This window comes from Phalangium opilio, unplaced genomic scaffold (genome assembly GCF_054372755.1).
Source record: "Phalangium opilio isolate 3A_F unplaced genomic scaffold, DU_Popi_V2 ptg000031l_1, whole genome shotgun sequence".
NCBI classification, from domain to species: Eukaryota; Metazoa; Arthropoda; class Arachnida; order Opiliones; family Phalangiidae; genus Phalangium; species Phalangium opilio.
In genome coordinates, this window is record NW_028324158.1 from 12,383,002 (window position 1) to 12,402,882 (window position 19,881).

The following is a 19,881-nucleotide window of genomic DNA, read 5'->3' on the forward strand; positions in this document are numbered from 1 at the left end:
GCACCCAAAAAAATAAAGGCCAAGAAAACATTTCGAAATTCGAGGAAATTTGGATCAATATATGGACTAGATTTTCCTTTCCTTTTGACAAAACTGGCTGAGAGAGAACTTAATATTAGACTTCCCAGAAATATTTGCTACTCGACTCGCCCCGTTATCTATCGCTTCCCCGCAGAGTTCGTCCTAAGTGAAGCCACGCCAAGGGCGAACGGATACATAAATCGAATATCAGCCTACTTTTTTCCAAGAACCGAAAAATGATGATGGAAAACTCAGACTTATTGCGAGATACACACGAGACGGGATGGAAAACGCAATTAAAAATTGATATTTTGAAATTCCCTAGTGGAAAAGGAAAAGGGACCCCATCATTAAAATGATAATTAAGTCCCAAAAGGACCACCCCAAAATAGAGTATGGTAATATTAGAATACTCGGAAATACAAGACCCTAATCCTCTCTTAGCTTCAGCGTCAAATTAAAATATTAAAATATATATAAATATTATAATTCCATTAAAGGTTCATATTCCGTAGAGTAATAGCTCCGAGTTTTTTTTAAAAAAATTTAAAATTATCCCAGGAATGGCGCCAGTCAATCTACTATAGAATTCTTCACTAGAAAAAAGAGAAGAATTCCAGCTCTGGTATTTGGCATTGGGGATTGATTTGACCTTAAGGGGTCAAACGAGGAAAAAGCCCGAGGGGTCCCCGGTGCCCCAACATGGATAAATGTATAAACGGAGGTCACCGCCCATCACTGAGGGAAAAAACAAAACGCTATACCTATACGTGACTGTCATCTTAAGAAACCCCAAAAAATTACATTGAAAACCTGTTTTAGCAATAGTGAATAATAAGATTGCAACTATGAAAGAAAATGTAGAGTGGAAAAACAAACAAGTTTCTGCCCTAAATGATGATTTTCGGTGGAAAATAAAAAATATCCAGGCCGTTGCGACTATACCATAGTTGCTACAGAAAATCCCCCCCCCCCCGCCTTTCTCATTTTAAACATCATTGCAGTGTTGTCAGGCCTTCAGCGAGCCAAATACCGTTTCAAACTGAACTGCTATACCATCTCTCGAGTCACCAACTGCCTGGCAACACTGGTCACTGGGGGAACGACAAAACCCCCTTTAAAGGAAACTATGTATAGATCATAGAGACATTTACCTTCTGGCCCAAACTGAAATAATTCAATTATTACATGAATATTTATATAGAAAAAAATCCAATATTGTAACTAATTAGTGCAATACAATTCTGAAATTTCACGCAATACCAAGTTACGGCTAACATTAAATTAAACATTAAATTAATTTTTAAATATTCATGATGAAATTGAACTAATTCAGCTCAGATAAGAGTAACAATGAACTCGGGACTCGGGAGCAAGAACAGAACTAGACTGAAGTAAGTTAAGAAATAAGGGGTAGGGGGAGGGGGGAGTGACGTCACCAAGCGATGACGAGATTTCATTTTCACCCCCCATCCCCTCCAATTCCCCCGATCCCGTTTTTTGGGATATTTGGTGTGTGTGATAGCGGCGCAGCATCCCCTCGGAGCGCATCAGATTTGAAAGAGAATCGAGCGAGACTGGACGCCGCCGCTGCTGTTACTACAGAGTTAAATACACTTAAGTTAAAATGTGGTAGAAATAGTTCAACACAACACGTCAATATCACCAATATAAACTATTTTAAAGTTTCCCGGACGCGCGTCACTTCATCTATACTCTCTATTTAAAAATCGCTTTCAATTCTAATCTGGTAAGTGGTTGACATTCCATTATTTCCAAATATAATTAATTTATTTAAATAGAAAAAATTTTAAATAAAATTTAAAACTAGTTTGGAAATTGGGGAGTAATTATTAATTTATTTATATCCTTTTTAATTAGTTATCTAGTTAAATACGCGCGCATTCTACAGAAAGATATACTTAAGATATTATACTCTAACTGGGTTTCCTTGTCCAATCAAAACACCCTTAACATTCTAAATTTATACCTTAGAATCGGGATAGAATCAAAACTAGACTATTTGAAATAAATCAACTTAACTTTTCTTCAAATTAAAAAAAATAAATAAAAAAAAAATCACACCCTTAGAAAGGTATCCCATTCCCATACCTAAACTATATCAACCCAATTTCAAACACAACCCATTTTTAGAAAGACAGCAACATACATCCTACTTCAAAACAGTAAAAATAATTTATCCTAGATATTGATAACAAAACCAAATATAAAAATATATCAAAACCAAATAAGACCAGAACAATATTGAAATTTGATAAAAAAAAATGTTGCTCCCAATCTTGGGTTCAAAAGCTAATCACACAACTCTGCCTCGGGTCTTTACGCCAACTTGTGGCAATCAAGAGAGAGAAAAAATTATAGTGACGTAGTCTACCTATATCTATCTAGATATTAAGTATGTTTCCTCAATCGAGCTAGATATACTGTAGAAAAAGGTGCGGATAGAAGTAAAAATGTACGGGCAAAAAATGAGATTATATAGTAAGTATTACGTAGAAGTATTTTCATTCTAAACACGGTAAACACGGAAATTTCTCATCCCAAAAATAATAATTATCTCCCCTTCCCACGTCAATTCCTAATTCGTTTTGGCCATTGTTATAACAAAATAATACTCTAACCTTCCATCAATGAAATAACGAACGCGCGAGATTATCCGCGCGTGAACCATCCATCTCCCAGAGGGATCGGACACTTCCCTCGTAACTGTCCTATACTCGTAATGATCATTACCTAACTTCTCTATATAGTAACTGCCCCCTCTATAAATAAAAAGCAGAGGGATTGGATACTATCCTCGTAACTGTCCTATACTCATAACGATCATTACGTAAGTTCTCTATAAAGTAACTGGCCCCTCTATAAATGTAAAACAGAGGTCGTATTAAGGATGGGGTCATTTCTAACTCAGGATTGTGAATAAAATAATTAAAAAAAAAAAAACGTCGCCCTAAGGTAGCTGTTCGCATTCCGACACGCAAGAAGCAGCCCATTCATAACTTAGAAACAAGTAATCCCTATCAACTATTGCTATTATAATACCACAATAAAAGACTGACAGACATCGAGTTGATAAACATTAGTTAATGAATGCGGTGTATGGATTATTGAATAATTCTTATTTTGTAAAAACGGGTTACAGATCAATTAATTATCTTTTGGAATGACAAGAAAATCCCCATAAGGCATCTCAGAACTTAAATACCTCCCCCCATAATTCCCGGAAAAAATTATAAATATCAGAAGTCCATAATAACTTGCACCGAAGACAGAAGTGTTTATAAAGCTACCATAGCTTTAATGGCTGCACAACTTACTCTAAATACTTCGCTTAATGAACTATTACCACGAATTAAATATAAAAAGACAGAGACACCCACTTCACTTATTTCGCAGTTTTACCTTACAAAATAAAAAAAGAGGTGTTCTTTAATGATCGGAACGAAACCTTGAGTTCTAAATATATACGTGATCGGAGTCTAATGGGGGTAAATGACGTTACGGACTATCAAAAACTATTACGTCAAATAATTTTGTCTATAGAAGAACTTTTATTTTATTTTGACGGCGTTGCGCAAAGTGACGAAATATTAGAGTACTTGAATTAACACCACTAAGTTGTCCTAAAGGCCCTCATTAAGTGGGTTGAAATTGAAACCGTCAACGAGCGCCACGGGCATTCGCTTCCAAGAAAAATTTATAGAAAAGAAAGAAAAAAAAACCCTCCCAGAAAATAGCGCAACTTCAATATAGAACCAGAACAAGAACGCCTTTTCTTATTTGAAATACCTACCATCGAAATAAGACTATTCCATTAAATACTTAAGGAGAAACCACCAACACACAGGGGCGGGAGGCGGCCATCTTGGGTTATTTCCCTAGGGCCAAGACGCAACGTCAGACGGAGCCTGAGTTCCACCCAAGAAGGTGACCTCCCCCGCCCCTATGACGTTCGCTTCTCTTCTCTTCTGGAATCAATGGAACAGTCTATTTCTTAATTTTTCCCAAAACACTAAGCGAGGACATAATTAAGGAACATTATGATTGCAAACTTCTTCGTGGAATGGTACGGACATTGCGTGTATTTACGTAAACTGGCATAAGGAAGAAAAATCGTGGTCTTGACGTCCGCCCAGACACTTCTGATGAAGAATCTATCTATTGTATTGTTGGTTGGCAAAAATCCCACCTGATTTCTAGGAAACCCACTCGTCAATAAATATAAATCTAAATCCCACAACCACCCCGGGGTTGGTACTTAAATTAATGAACTCCATCAAGGAGTCCAAGATAAAAGAAACAAAACACAGGTTCCTTACATGGTGTCTTAACACCCCAAACCCCCCCCCCCCTTACTGAACCATTAAAGTAACAATAGTTTAAGTGCATGGCGCTTGTTCTCAAGGTCAGTTAGTATCGAAAAGGGTTAAGTTTTTTTTAGGCGTCACCCATCTCTGATAGAGATGAAATGAAATTCCGAGTATTTTTGGGGGGAAATCCTGATTTGTTTCTGTTCCTTAACCCATCATTTAGAGTTTTAAAAATTGTCTGTTATTACGGCGCTACGTTGCAATGATAAAAAGCAATAGCTATTAAGGTTACGCTCAAAGATACGTCATTTATAAGTTAGTACGGGAGAAAAGTAGTTAAAGAATTCTTAAGAGTGCATGGACCAGTAAGATGCGTGATTACCCTTTCTTAAAAAAAAGAGAGGGAGAAAGAAATGATTTTCTTGGAAACCCATTAAGAAAATGCGCTACCAATCTTGAATAAATTACAAAATTGCACCATTGTAAAAGGTACTGAACTAAATTGAAGAATTTTTGCATTTATTTTTTTTTTCTTACAGAGTGCCAAAACTAAAGTAAACAATGTCCCTGATGACTTCAATTTGGGTGTATTTATTGGCCTATTTAACCCTACTGGTACTTGCGTCATTGGAAGTGGCAGAGGGACGCGCGAGAGGCGTCAAACACGTCACGGGAGGAGACTTTGAAAGTAACCCGGCAGTCCTCTCCTTGTCCGACGAAATCTTAGAGGAAGAACCCAAAGATCCCTCAATTCATTCCTCAAATACCAAGTACGTCGTCAAAAGACGGTTCAATATTACGGGGAAGAATGAATCAATTAATTCTTTAATTGTAATTAGCCCGAAGGAGAAAATAGCTTGGCACAAATACGCTAAGGTAGCCACGGGATATTCCAAGAATAACTTGAACCAAGAAGAGAGTTGTAAGTACTTAAAATTCGTTTAAAAGAGGCTGAAGGTTTACTTCATAATGGTCGCTATTACAATTACAGCTTATTGCCACAAGGTTGCCCTGAAGAGATGCGGCAATAGCTTCATGAAAGTCTTTCAACTTTTCACTTTTCTACCCGAGGAACAATCCTTTCAAGCTAAATGCGCCTCCAGAACGGTAAGTGACTTATCCTATCCCATCTAATCTCTTTGTCAGTGTCTGTCTCTATGATGGCATTAACAACAAGTAAAGATAAGAGTCCTTGGGGAAAACCTGAACTAGTTTTTTCAACTAAAGGTCACCTTCCTTTCAAAGATAACACGAAAAACCCCACCAAAAATCTAGTGTGAACTAAACCAGTTTACGCAGACAAAAGATAGTTAGAATTTTGTATAAATGTCAAAGGCATTAGGAGCCCTAGCTACAATTCTTATAACAGAAAAAAAAATCATTTGTAAAAGAAACGATATCCTCCCTTTAATAATATGGTTCCGTTTGTCTGTCATTTCTTCCCCCAAAAAACAGGCTTTTTACTCGTGTCTGAAAAAGTTCAACACACGACCTTGCAAGAGTTCTTGGCATTTTCATATTGAAGAAAAATTCCGTAAACACTTAGCGGATAATCTCTGGTCGGCCAGGACATGCGTACTAGGAATTATACCCCCCAGAAGTCATCACGAGGTCAAACATTAATACGAACCTCTCAACAACAAATCAATCAATCAATCAACTATTATTTTAAAAACTAAATGAACATCCCCCATTCCCTTCCTCGGAAAGATAGAAAGAAGAGCCCGAGAGTGACGTCATTAAAGGGAAAATACGAACGAACTGTTCGACCCCTCGGGTAGATTTAAAAGACGTTGTTAAGTTAAAACTCTATGTATGTAAAACTGAAAGCCATCTCAATGCAATTGCATTATTTTAAATTTAAAACGAACAAGTACCAGCTGAGCCAGTTTTTAAATACAAACTTTTTAAAATAAGTTTACGTTGTAAATACAGTGTATTTTTTTTAAAATGGATCAATTACGTACGAAGTTATTTTAATTCGAATCACGGACTAATTAAAGCTTTAATTAAGGCATTTAAGTCCGTGGCAGATTCGAACAAGGGGGTTAAAACAAAAAGAAACAAACCCAGATCTCACTCAATGTTTTAAGTTGTATGAAATATTTTATGTTAATTACTTTTATTACACTTATTGTAATTAATAATTTAATTTCTCCTTGCACCTGTTAAATATGTGGACCAATAAATAAATAAAGCTTACCGAAATTAACCGCCTTAATTATTAAAATCATATAATTAAATCAAAGTAAACGACACAACGACAACAAAAGAGAAAGAAAGTGACTTTATTTTTATTCAAAAAAAATGATGTGATCTGAAAGAAAGTGACTTTATTTTTATTCAAAAAAAAACTGATGTGACGTGATGTGATCTGATTTTCACACATTAATTAATTAAATCCATCTATAATTAATGAAATACGTCATTTGAACTAAAAATTAATTAAAATAATGACATTAAGTGACTTACCGCTGACTGCTATTTATAATTCGGTCAGTTTTAGCATTAGCATTAGCAGTCACTTCACCATCTTGATTGACCTTATCGGCTGCATCCATCCAATTCCCTATCTGGGGTTCATCCCCATCCCCATCATCTTTGGTTAGTGCATCAAGGTGACTTTCCTGATAAGGATCGTGGTTTAAACCTTCACCCTTCTTAGGATTAAAAGGTTGCAGGTCATCAAGACCAATAATACGCGGTAATCTATTAGCCCCAACATAAGGGACCTGAAACACAAAATAATTAAACGAGACCTTCAATCCACAATTAAACTTTATTTGAATAATACCTTCTTGAATTTTTTAAAATTTTTAACAGAAGGGTTATTATTATTAGGGTTAGGGTTGGGGGTAACGTTGGAGGAATATCCGGGTTGTCTTATAACCAATGAAACCAACTTGGTTCCCAATTGGTTGACACGAATTGGTTCAACATTCTCATCATTTTCAACCTTTTCCTCGTGAATTTTCTACACGAAAACAATTAATAATAATAATCATCATTAATTTAAATGTTAAATGACATTAATTAGCCTTATTCCTTATCAGCGCCACCTACCCATAGCGGCGACTTTGAGAACTACTGTAAGCGGCAAGCCAATCAGATGTCGCTAAAATCTGGTGACGTCACTGACTGGCACTCTCGGGTCTTACCAAAAATGACGTCACCAGATTTTAGCGACATCTGATTGGCTTGCCGCTTACAGTAGTTCTCAAAGTCACCGCTATGGGTAGATGGCGCTGATCAGGAATAAGGCTAATTACTTACTTACCTTCTTCTTATATTGAATTCTGCGCTGTTTAGAAGACAAAAATCCTGTTGGAACATTAATGTGTTCCAATACTTCATCCTCATCCTCAACTTCTTCATCATCGTGATCAATTCTAGCTTTCTTATTGGCTCTTTCAGCTTCAATATCTCGATCATGAGCCTTTTGTTTATTTAAATTATTTCCTTCGCCATCTTGGTTCAAATCCAATCTTTGTTTTTTGACCGGTGGTCTTTCAGTTTCAACATCGGATGATTCATCCTCAACCTCGAATAAATCCGGTGACATTGGTTGAGTTGGATCATTATCAAAGTTGTTAACTCTTTCAGTTTGCGAAACCGGTTCAGGTTTAACCCTAACAGGAAACTGAGGAACTTCTTCTACAACGGATAGAAGAAAAGCACTTCAAAATTGATTTTGAAGTAACTTGACTTATAAATTCCTTCGTTAAGTACCCGGTTCCAATGGAACAGTATCCATTCGTGTTGATTTTGCAACAGGTTCCTCAAGATCTACACCCCCACTTTCTCTGATTCTTTTAACCAATGTTTCTCTCGGTTCAACTTTAACCAAACTTGGTGGGTTTGAACTCTTGAATTTCAATTCAAATAGTTCAGGTTTGATTTACTTAAACTCCTTGGAATCGATCTAATAAATTTACTTGATTTGAAAAGAGTGTTTCAGGTATGGTTCGAAATGATTCTTTGGATTCATTTGCCAAATTCAAACTTTGATTCATGGTTTGAGATTGAACTCTAACAAAATTTCCATCTACTTCACGAAAACCCGAATTAAATTTAAATGGTAGTTAAATTTAATTATCAGTGTAAATTTTACCCGAGTCAATATCAGGATTGCAATAAACTTCAGTTGAACAATGTACAACTGCCAATGCAATATCTGACTCTGGAATCGGTCTTTTATTTGCCCTGCAATTATTATTGCCACAATTGTTGTTGCCACTGAGCAATCTCGGAAATATATTATTTAATTACCCCTTGAGTATTGTTTCAACTCTTTTATAAGCGTTTTCCAATTCAGGATCATTGTTAATTGATCCCAAATTCTTAATAACGCAAACATCTTTCATCAACATTTGTTCAGCGTAATTTTGCAGACATTTTTTATCCATCAAAATGGCGCGTGCTCCCCCAGATGAAAGCAACATTAACATTTTCTTATATTGCTCATCCGATAAGAACAAAAATGTTTTTTGTTGAAAGACATTCTCTCTTTCAATGTTGATATCAAATGAAATGTTTTCCAAAACAATTTCCCCCGATTTAGGAACATAGCTTAATAAGGCAACTTAATTAATACTAAATGTACAATCTAAATTACTAATTACTAATTACTTTTCGAAATTTGGTAAATTTTCCTTGGATTTCAATTTACTTAAATAATCAGTGAAATATTTTAGGGTGACTAATGGTTTCAGATTAATCATGGCACAAGCTGCCTATAAGATAGTAAAATAGGCCAATTTGTAGACCAATTTTTAAGGGGAAAGAATGAAGTCAAGGTAATTGACCTTAATGGTGACTTTCACTTGATTCATGACCAAATGAGTGCAGTCATTTCGCCAATCTCCAACACAGTGCCCTCCAATTTCTTGGAGCATTTTCATCAACTCCAATCTCTCAGGAGTGGTCAAGCAAGAGGGTGTTACAATCATTGGTTCGTAAATTACTCTAAAGTACCCCCCAAATCAATCAGAGTGGATGTACAAAGGCATGCACAGAATAAATAATAGTTTTGAACGTGTACCTATACTTAACACTATTATCTTTCTCTCCCAACATAATAAGGTCTTCACTTTGTAATATTCTCCCCCCTTCACCCAAATATTCTCCATTGATGTATGTGCCGTATTTTGAGCCCAAATCATTGATTTTAATAATTGGGATTTTATTTGGATGTTTCTATAATTAAATATTAATTTCGGATGTCATTTAAAATTAAAACCCATCAAATCTACGCTCAAAGTGTAACCTACAATGTTCTCAGAAGGATGAGACAAAGTTAAAGCAGCGTGTCTGCGACTAACAGCTTGATTATCAATGACAAAGTCGCATCCTTTTCTACCAATTACCAAGTCCTGATTTGTCACGTATAAATTAAATACCTGACCTAGGATTTACATTGAAAATCTCAAATTTTGCGCCAAAACCTTTTGACATTACCTAAGCCTCGGTCAATAATTTGGCCTATAGTGTTTTAAACCATATTTACCATCCGATTCCGATTTTAATTTCCATCCCATTGTCGAAAAGTGTTTCGAGGCTTAATTTTAACTTAATTATTTAACTTTAAATCGGCACGAAAACTTTTAACTGTCCCGAACAGTCCGTGGAACTGGAACATCAAAAACTCGAACTGATAATAAAAATTCGTCTGCTACGCGGCGCTTTTTCCGTAAAGTTCACGCCAAACGCCACCACGTGCTTTTCTAATATTGACCTTTTATTATCGTGCCCCAATTTTGAATGGAATTTGGTATTGTTTATATTTTCTTAAACCCGATTAAAAAAGATTAAAACTGTCAAATAAATATGTACCTAGGCCCTAGACGCCATTATCATACTTTAAGAAGTGAAAAATGCTAAAGAAAAATAGTTAGGCTTGGTAAAATCAATGTAAATGTCCCAAAAACAAAATACTGTAGGATTAATGACAAAGTGAGGAAACTTTGTAAGAAAAATAGGCGTATTTCGTCTTAAAAATAAAATAGGCTTAGGGAAACTTAGGCGAGTCTTTTAAAAATGGAAGATGAACCAGAAAAAGAGGCTATTGTCTCAAATAACTTTGATTTAATTGAGTTATTATCAAGTGGGCTTTCATATGCTGGTTCCTTAACTATGATTTTTGGGGGATTGGTTCCATATGTGCCTCAATATCGCGATATCAAACGAACAGAGAATGCCGAAGGTTTCTCCTTATTTGTATGTTTGGCATTACTTCTTGCTAACACCATGAGAATCTTATTTTGGTACATTATATTAAAAAAGGTACTTAATTATGACCAAAAACACCACCTAATTAAATCTAAACCCCCCTTAGGTTTGGTCACCCATTTGAAACACCCCTTCTATTGCAAAGTATCGTCATGAACATAGCCATGTTTGCCATGATCAATTTATGCATTAGAGTCAAACAAAGAACTGAAATTGTTCCATTACAGCCCCGTATCTTCACAGGTAAGTCTTTTTAATTAATTTAAACCATGAATGAATATCGTAATTAACTTAAATTTAGTATAAACTGGGATTAAATTAATTAATGCACCCTGGGTTTCTAATAAATAATTATAAGAAAGATAATTAACCCACAATTCTAAGGGAGAATAACCAACCCTTTTCAAAAATAATTGGTAACCATATATGGTAAAATTACACGTTAGACCCTAAAAAGGATTCTTTGGACTTGAACAAAAGTGATAAAATTTCTGGTCATTGTGGTCCAGGGGAGCATGAAAAGTATCCTCAAATTTCTCGCGTATTCTTGGGTAGGTCAATACAACTATTCTATATGGAATGCTCATTAACTCTTTCGCACTTTCTTCCTTACATTTTTCTTACAAAATATTTAAGTGCGTGTGAAAACCAAAAGAGTAATTTTAAATTAAGGGATTTTGTTAATTTTAATTGATTAGATTTTGATCTCAAGTATTTCTGGGCCTGGACTGATTTTCTAAGTTACATTGAATGTATCGCAACATTCTCAGCCGCTGTCGGTGCCATAGTTTACGTTTTTATCGACAAACCCCTTGTAATAGAATCTATCGGACTCTTGGCACTCTTAACGGAGGCCACTTTAGGAGTCCCTCAATTTTATAGAAATTTTAAAAATAAATCAACCCTGGGAATGAGGTAAATAATTAATTAATAATAGTGGAGTTAATTATTTCATAGATCTTAATTAAAATTATATTTAATTTAATTTCAGTAAAAAGATGGTTTTAATGTGGACATTAGGAGATATGTTTAAAACCTTTTATTTCATTGTGAAAAAAGTACCCCAACAATTTTGGATTTGCGGAACATTGCAAATAGCTATTGATATAGCTATCATGTTGCAAATTGTCTTTTATCGTATCACCCCCATTCCTAGATTGTCAAAACCTGGCAAACATATTAGCTGATTTGCAAAATTTAGATCAAAAAGACTTTTTAATTAAAAACTTGCCAAATATATATATTAGCAAAAATATCAAAAGCATTTAGAAATAAATAAATAAATAATATATTAAATTTAAAATAAAAATAAAAATTTATAAATACTAGATTTAATTCACTAGTCATTTGGTAATCGGGTTTGAAAGGCTAATTTTGTCATGGAAAATGGAACTAAATTTGATTTTTGTCTTTTGACATATTTTTGTGTATTTTATAACGTTCTTTTTACTATTAAAGTTTGTGTGTTTTATAAATTAATTTCGCTAAAATTTCTTTTGTCTATTAAAATTTTAAGTAGGGTGAAGCCTTATAGCTAACATATCCAACTTGTTTCCGGAGTAATTTGCATATTAAAGCGTAGAGCGGGGTTTTTTGACCTATTTTCTGTATTTTATAATGTTCTTTTTATTATTAAAGTTTGTGTGTTTTATAAATTAACTTCGCTAAAATTTCTTTTGTCTATTAAACTTTTCTGGAGGGTGAACCCTTATAGCTAACGTATCCAACTTGTTTCCGGAGTAATTTGCATATTAAAGCGTAGAGCGGGGTTTTTTGACCTATTTTCTGTATTTTATAATGTTCTTTTTACTATTAAAGTTTGTGTGTTTTATAAATTAACTTCGCTAAAATTTCTTTGGTTTATTAAAATTTTAAGGAGGGTGAACCCTTATAGCTAACATATCCAACTTGTTTCCGGAGTAATTTGCATATTAAAGCGTAGAGCGGGGTCTTTTGACATATTTTCTGTATTTTATAATGTTCTTTTTACTATTAAAGTTTGTGTGTTTTATAAATTAACTTCGCTAAAATTTCTTTTGTCTATTAAAATATTAAGTAGGGTGAACCCTTATAGCTAACGTATCCAACTTGTTTCCGGAGTAATTTGCATATTAAAGGCCCGTTCACACGATAGCGATTTGCCTTAACGGTACAGATTGTGCAGAAACACGGAACACACCTCCAACGTCCAAACGATAGTAATAAAGCTTGTGCAAACGGCATAAAAACATGTGCAAATCGACGGAGCACACGGCTTGGCCCCCGTCTACAGACACCAGCTTTGTTGTACACAAAGAGATTGCACGTGCTAACCCTTCGGAAGTGCGTTGCTTACGCATGCGCGAGTGCTAGTTTGCACGCTCTACTCTCGTCTTGGTCACACGCTCATTTTTAACCGCAAACGTCCTTGAACAAACCTAGTTGTGTCGGGAAACCCGAGCGTGTGGACGGAATGACGTTGGCTTGTGCAAATCGATTAGCGCGATTTGCGTAAACATTGCACTGCTGAAGAATTTGTTCGTGCAAACTCGGTTTGCACCGCGGCCAAACGACAGCGACCCTGACATATGTATAATTTGCGCAATACAACTGAAACACCCTTCTTGCGTCCACACGATGCTAATGTTTGTGCAAACGTCATTATTGGCTTTTCTGTTGCAGAGGTGCCATAACGTCCATGATCGCAAAATGTGCCCTAGTGATATGTTCTTATTATATGGTTTTCTCTATTCTTTATTATTGAAACGCAAGAGCCAGAAACGCCCACGAAGTAAATGGTGTAAAACATGGCTGCTACGTCGAAAAAGACATTCACATATACATTTAATGAACGATTTAAGAGAAGATCCTGATGACTGGCGTAGTTATCTCAGAATGGATGTCAACGCATATACTAAATTACTTCGTTTGGTGACACCTAAAATACAACGCCAAGATACTGTGATGCGCGAAGCCATATCTCCGCATGAAAGATTGAGCAGTACTTTACGCTTTCTAGCTACTGGAAGATCATACCGAGATCTACGATTTTCTACCGCGATTTCCCATCAGTCGTTATCTGCTATTATCCCGGACACATGTCGAGCCATCTTTATGGTTTTGCGAAAGCAATACATGAAGGTAAAACAACGTTTTAAGTTTGTTAAATCTTTATTTATTACATAGGCCTTGTGTGCAACATAGTAATCCAATTATTGTTCTGGGTGGTAATTAGTCACATAATCACCAATAGTTGCATGAGCAGCAACATAAGTTTCAATGCTATTCATAGTAGTCGCGGTTGTGGTATGGGTGTCTTGGGAGGGTGTTGCATGGATATCCATGTTCGACGGTATAGCGTTCACGAAGATTGGCTGAGTAGGGATTTGTAATGGCGTAGTATTGGTAGTTGGAATGTGAATGCAACAATTCCGCGACAGGGTTCCTAGGTCTCCTTCGAACAAAGCGTCGTTAATTAACTTTTCAGCAAATATACGTTGTTCCTTGGGCATGTTTCGAAGCTTATGTGCCACATTGCGTCCAAACACGTCATGCTGGTCCTCGGTTCTTGCTTCTGACAGCTTTTTACCAACCGTAGCTATAACATTGTCAATCTCTCGACCCCTTTTGTTATTATTTACGCGTCTGGGTGGTGCTGATGCACATTCGCTACTTGGAGTAGGGGGTAACAAGTCCAGGTCTTGCGGTGACGGATCCGTTGTGCAACTGCTGTTATTAGAGGATTGTGATGGCGGCCGATATTCCTGGTCTTGAGGCGATACCACTGACTCAATGGAGTTCTCATCCTGAAACATTTTAATTTCATTTTAGGTACCAACATCACAGGAAGAATGGAAGCAAATAGCGCACGACTTTGAAAGAAAGTGGAATTTTCCCCATTGCCTGGGTGCCGTAGATGGCAAACACGTTAAAATTATACCACCACCGCAAAGCGGTTCATACTTTTATAACTATAAAGGGTTCCATAGTATGGTGTTGATGGCAGTGGTTAATGCAAACTACGAGTTCATCATAGCAGAATTTGGTGTAAATGGCAGAATCTCGGATGGAGGTGTAATTGAGCAGACAATATTCCACAGAAAATTGAAAGCGAACTCGTTACACATTCCGGACCCAGAACAGCTAAATAACTCGAATAAAATACTCAATTATGTGTTCATAGGCGACGAAGCATTTGCTTTAACCCCTAACTTTTTGAAACCCTATAATCAAAGAGAGATTACAAATGAACGTACAATATATAACTATCGCCTATCAAGAGCAAGGCGTGTCGTCGAAAATGCTTTTGGTATATTAGCTGCTCGATTTCGTCTGTTTCATACTAGCATTAAATTACAACTTGAAAATATAGACGTTGCTGTTATGGCATGTTGTGTGCTTCATAACTTTCTAATAAGACATAATTCAACAAGCTACATGCCGGCTGGGAGCACAGATAAGGAAGACACTATTCGAGGGTCACTATCATTAGGTTTACGGACCACTGATGACAATCTTACTGACCTTCAGAGAGGACACTATAGAGCGATTGCTAATGATGCCAAGCAGAACAGAGAACAGTTCTTATTGTATGTTAACAATGAAGGAAGTGTTCCCTGGCAAAATTCGATTTGTAACATAACCAATTAAACAATGTAACAATGACATTACGAAAATAAATACTGGGTGCAAACAACACAACCCTGTTCCTTCTCTTACATGTGAAAGGGATTCTTCAAAGTTTGACACTGAAGGTCGAGCTATTTCTTGGTCGTCCAAAAAGTTGAATAACGAGTAATACCACAGCGTGGGTACATGTACTTCATCCGCGCCAGCTCCTGACTTTTGCGACTCCAAAACCTTCTTCTTTTCTTTGCGGTAAGAACTACGCAGTGAATTTATTTTCCTGATTACTGCGTCCCTGTCAGCGTCAGCCTCCACCTTTCATAAGTGCATTCAATCATAGTCACCGTTTTGAACAACATAATGCCATAATCATTATTTGAAACCACAATTCCCATTACTTATGTATTACGTACCTCCTTTAATTTGTTGACCATTGTAAGGTATGCTGCATGTTTCTTATTGCGGTCCGAATATTCTTTTGATTTTATTTTCCAAAGACATGGCAATGATTGGTATAATTCTATAAAGTCTGCTATAAATTGTTTTGATAAATTGCGTATATCAGACATATTTGAGCATTTGCGCAATACACCCTAAAAGAAAATCGTTCAAATTTCCTAACCGTCTTTTGAGGATTGACAGAGCATTCTGGGTAATCAGTATATTAATCTGATTGGTTTAGACGGCTATGGGCCGATTTTGCGCAGTAGTGGCTAGGAGTATTTAATGGCGGAAGTCGGGATCTGAAGTTTCGAGTTAAAATAATTTAGGAACTGGTTTAGAGCTTTACCACAAGCTCACAACTTAATTACCTTGTTGTTTTTGAAATGGAGTCTGAAATCGTAGAAAGGTAAGGAGATTTCCTAAGCTTGTCATTGAAAATTTTGAAATTACACAGTTTTAGATTTTGGCAAAGGCTTAGTAAAGTTTTTATAATTTCAGACCTGCTTTGGCAAACCTTTCAAATGAAGTTTACGCCATTCCAAAAGGAAACTGGACGAAACTTCTCAAGAATATCCCTAATACTTTCAATGATCAAACTATTCATAGGCACCATTTTTCAAGAAAGAGCGGGAAGCATAAACTAAAAGGCTATCGAATGTTCAAAGCGCAAAAAGTAACCAACGTTTTAATATCTCACGAGAAGAGTAGATCAATCTCTCATGTCAAATCTAAAGTCCACGCTTCATATACTGCTAAATCCATTTATTCTGTTCATATTGTAATGGATTCTGTTAGTGGCAATATAAAGAAAGGGGCTTGTGAATGTAAATCAGGTCAAGGAGGGGTTTGTTCTCATGTGGCTGCAACATTGTGGTTTCTCTGGGACTGTATCATGCAAGGTTTGACATTCATTCCGAATGATGTTTCACGAACTGACATTGCCCAAAAATGGGGGAAGCTGAACGTGAAGAATAATTTGTCCACAACGAACTTCAGTATTTTAAATTTTACAAAGCATACTCCTGGGAAAGAAGTTAGTAAAAGAAGCTCAAGGAAGCTGTGTGTGTCAAATTACGTTTCTTTGCCTGTTAACCCTTCTTTCGAAGAAAACAAGTCTCAACTAGAGAAGTTGGAAGTGGATTTTAAATCTCAAAACAAAAGGAGAATGTGGCAGGTGATCTTAAGACAGGAAAATCATATGCCATCAGAATTCATTCCAATCACCTATGGTCATATTGTTAACCAAAATGATATTTGTATTGACGAGTCTTTGAACAGCGAAATAGAGAGGCTAAAACTACCTACGCAGCTTATACATAGAAGTTCAGAATTGGATTTTCCAGAATCAGTTAAAGTGACTGTAGAAGAATCAAGGAAAATAGAAGAATACACAAGAGAGCAGTCTTCATGCCAATTATGGAAAACTGAAAAGAAATCTAGGGTGACTACATCACATTTTGGGTCAATCATTAAAAGAAAAGCGAAAGTGACCCCACAATTTGTTGCGACAGTTCGTGGCGGTGTAGATATAAGCAAATTAAAGTATGTAAGAGAAGGCTTAGACAATGAAGCAACTGCTCTTCAAAAATATTGTGCAATGAAAAACAACAAGGTTAAAACCTTCAAAGTTGGGTTAATTATTAATCCAGGTATGCCTGCGTTAGGTACGTCTCCAGATGGGCTCATTTATGATGAAGATATTAAAGAGTTTGGCCTCATAGAAATTAAGACCCTAGCAAAGGCTAAAGAACTCGGACTCAGTATTGACGAAGCTATTGCTGGAAACAATCTGAAAACCAAAATATGTTTGAAAAGAGACGTAACAGGAAAAGTCATTTTGAACCGCACTCATAATTATTTTTATCAAGTGCAAGGCCAGTTAGGCATAACTGGTTTGTCATGGTGCGATTTCTTTGTCGACACAGGAGTGGACTGTTTTTGTGAAAGAATCCAGTTTAACCAAGAATTATTTTTTGAATCAATGTTGCCAAAACTTGAATCCTTTTACTTTGATCATTTTTTAATTAATGTTTAGCTAAATTGTGATTAACATTTGTGATAAAGGTACAAAGCTTTAAAGAAACTGTTCCTATTTACATTTAACAAAGCTAGTTGTGATAAAAACACAAAGTACAAATTCCTTCGTTGCTCAATAAAAACTTTTAAAATTCCATATCCACTTGAATTGGGCATTCTTTTCTGTCTAAAAGTGGTTCATTTATAAAATTTTGCAGGTAGCAACAAATGTACCAAATTTTTTCTAAACTTGCATGCATTGAATTGGGAAACGTAAATTTAAGAATACGGAAACTTTTAATCTCTTTGATAACTCTTTCTATGTGAATTCTTACATTCGCAATTTCTCGAGTTCTAACTTCATCTGATAATGATAATTGTTTCCTACCACCTAAGAATGGGGGAATGTTTAGATCTACTCCTTTGGCAGCTAATAGATCATGTATTAAAAATCCTCGGTCCGCAAGAACCATGTCACCTTTTTCCAATTTTTCCAGAAGACCACTTTTGGCAGTTATTTCCACATCACTTTCTCTACCTGGAGCTAAGGGGGAGATAAATGATATAAAACCATTTGGCGTAGCTCCTATAAGAGCTTTTGCTGTCGTATGCCGCTTGTAATTTGAGTAGGTATCGCACTGAGTACCATAGTCAGAGGGCCTTTCAATAAAAAACTCAGTGCAATCAATGATAACCCTGGTTGTTGGAAATTTTTCCTTAAATTCATTTGGCATGTACTCGTTTATAACTTGTCTTGATGGCCAGATAGGGATGATGGTTAGCTTTCTGTATAATAAATCTAACCATGTAGTTATGTAATTACTAACACTAGTCAGAGATATTTGAAAGCGGTAAGCCAAGTCTTGGTTTAGAAGCCCAACTCTCAGTTTACATAATGTTAAAAATAACTGGTCCTTAAATTCTATAACCATAGGCCTTCCTCGAGAAGATTCATTCCTTTCCGTTGACCTTATATAGCCACCTCCTTTACTATAGAGTGAAACATTAGGTAACGCTGGTTCAATTTGTCGGTATAGAATATTCAGATCTTCAAGGCAAGAAAATCCGGTATAAAATCTTAACATCTTATCGCTTTTCGAGACATTTTCCAAACGAAATTTATTATTTTGACTTTCGGACTCTTTTTTCTTAACATCCTCTTGTAATCGCTGAAGTTGTATTTTCAACTGGGCGTTCTCTGTTCTTAAACAAACAATGGATTTTTCTGATTCCATCAAATCCTGCTGCAACTTTTTCTCGTTGATCCTAATCAAATCCAACTGTTTTCGAAGTTCATTAACTTGGATATTAATACCAGAAGAATATGGGTGTTCTGTAATGAAATTACAAATGTAATAACCACTTATGTATTTTACTATTCTTGCCTTAATAAGCGGAAGATATCAATGTCGCAGCTGAGGAAAGCTATACTTCTCAAGCTCTAACAGTGGCATCTTTGCTCATGGCTAGAGGAATACCTAAATGAAACATTTGCAGATTATTTTTATTCTTTACAATGGTTTTGACAGGGCTTGTTTCTTGCATGGACACTTTCGAACCCAGCTCTACTTCCGCTCCTATCTCCATAAGAATTCCTTTCGGATCGCTATCCAACACAACTATGTCCGAGATGAAAATGTTTTTTGGCAGTACATAATTGCCGATATATATTGGAACTTTGTCTTCATACTTCCGTTTTCCATCGTGATTAAAATGAAGGCCACAAACAGCACTATATTTTTTTGGTTGCCATCTTAGTTTTTTCGACGATCTAGGTTGATTATCACCATCCATATCAAAACTAAGCTGAATTCTGGCGATCCATTCTTCCTTAAGGGCAACATCATTAGGAAAAACAGAAAAACTTATCTTTTTATCAACTAGGTCACGGTGAACACGTGAATAACTCTTGCAGTTGTGTACACAACATGCTGTACCACGGTGACTAGTCATTGTTAATAATTTGTTTGTAACCACTTAAGTTCTAATACACTAACAGTTCACTAAGCCTTGAACTTTTTTGAAATTGAAAGAGCAGACGAATAAATTTATTCAACGAAACCTTTCGCCACTAGATGGCGTTGGTACTCTATTCGAAAAAATCCCGACTCGGCGATATAAGGTGTCCAGCTTGTTTATTTTCTTTAAGGGTCTATAGTCCTCCACTTCGGCAAAAGGAAAAACCGACGATAATATTGCTACAACACTGCTACGGTGATACAAATCTGCCACCATG

General features: G+C 36.0%; 6 protein-coding genes and 1 long non-coding RNA gene across 11 annotated transcripts in view; 3 read left to right on the forward strand and 4 right to left on the reverse strand.

The window, feature by feature from the left end:
* The window catches only part of LOC149690673 (uncharacterized), a 67,524-nt gene that overhangs the window by 43,792 nt on the left and 3,851 nt on the right, over positions 1-19,881 (reverse strand). The window lies entirely within an intron of this gene.
* Positions 1,537-6,560, forward strand: LOC149690675 (uncharacterized). 2 transcript variants are annotated; one of them, XM_089870276.1, is made up of 5 exons: positions 1,537-1,771; positions 4,892-5,122; positions 5,192-5,274; positions 5,344-5,459; positions 5,808-6,560. In XM_089870276.1, exons 2-5 carry the CDS (start codon positions 4,914-4,916, stop codon positions 5,973-5,975), a joined length of 576 nt encoding a protein of 191 aa, XP_089726402.1. In that variant the 5' UTR covers positions 1,537-1,771; positions 4,892-4,913; the 3' UTR covers positions 5,976-6,560. The 2 variants fall into 2 exon arrangements, with proteins under 2 accessions (XP_089726402.1, XP_089726403.1); XM_089870277.1 differs by lacking the exon at positions 1,537-1,771 and adding an exon at positions 1,848-2,523.
* nbs (nibrin) lies at positions 6,622-10,022 on the reverse strand. 2 transcript variants are annotated; one of them, XM_089870256.1, is made up of 13 exons: positions 9,859-10,022; positions 9,623-9,756; positions 9,394-9,548; positions 9,158-9,317; positions 8,982-9,085; positions 8,622-8,921; positions 8,464-8,555; positions 8,288-8,397; positions 8,082-8,217; positions 7,630-8,006; positions 7,147-7,326; positions 6,825-7,084; positions 6,622-6,758 (listed from the first exon to the last, which is right to left on the reverse strand). In XM_089870256.1, exons 1-13 carry the CDS (start codon positions 9,887-9,889, stop codon positions 6,749-6,751), a joined length of 2,049 nt encoding a protein of 682 aa, XP_089726382.1. In that variant the 5' UTR covers positions 9,890-10,022; the 3' UTR covers positions 6,622-6,748. The 2 variants fall into 2 exon arrangements, with proteins under 2 accessions (XP_089726382.1, XP_089726381.1); XM_089870255.1 differs by having other exon boundaries at positions 8,288-8,400.
* Positions 10,058-12,059, forward strand: LOC149690677 (solute carrier family 66 member 2). 2 transcript variants are annotated; one of them, XM_089870274.1, is made up of 5 exons: positions 10,058-10,615; positions 10,687-10,823; positions 11,027-11,131; positions 11,279-11,495; positions 11,572-12,059. In XM_089870274.1, the coding sequence occupies exons 1-5, from the start codon at positions 10,389-10,391 to the stop codon at positions 11,765-11,767; spliced, it is 882 nt and encodes a 293-aa protein (XP_089726400.1). In that variant the 5' UTR covers positions 10,058-10,388; the 3' UTR covers positions 11,768-12,059. The 2 variants fall into 2 exon arrangements, with proteins under 2 accessions (XP_089726400.1, XP_089726401.1); XM_089870275.1 differs by lacking the exon at positions 11,027-11,131.
* On the reverse strand, positions 13,712-15,767 carry LOC149690678 (uncharacterized). The gene is made up of 3 exons (XM_089870273.1): positions 15,599-15,767; positions 15,279-15,500; positions 13,712-14,365 (listed from the first exon to the last, which is right to left on the reverse strand). The coding sequence occupies exons 1-3, from the start codon at positions 15,752-15,754 to the stop codon at positions 13,772-13,774; spliced, it is 972 nt and encodes a 323-aa protein (XP_089726399.1). The 5' UTR covers positions 15,755-15,767; the 3' UTR covers positions 13,712-13,771.
* LOC149690679 (uncharacterized) lies at positions 15,797-17,808 on the forward strand. Its single transcript, XM_089870268.1, has 2 exons — positions 15,797-16,035; positions 16,128-17,808. Exons 1-2 carry the CDS (start codon positions 16,013-16,015, stop codon positions 17,662-17,664), a joined length of 1,560 nt encoding a protein of 519 aa, XP_089726394.1. The 5' UTR covers positions 15,797-16,012; the 3' UTR covers positions 17,665-17,808.
* Positions 17,565-19,798, reverse strand: LOC149690680 (uncharacterized). Its single transcript, XM_089870267.1, has 2 exons — positions 19,124-19,798; positions 17,565-18,978 (listed from the first exon to the last, which is right to left on the reverse strand). Exons 1-2 carry the CDS (start codon positions 19,596-19,598, stop codon positions 17,792-17,794), a joined length of 1,662 nt encoding a protein of 553 aa, XP_089726393.1. The 5' UTR covers positions 19,599-19,798; the 3' UTR covers positions 17,565-17,791.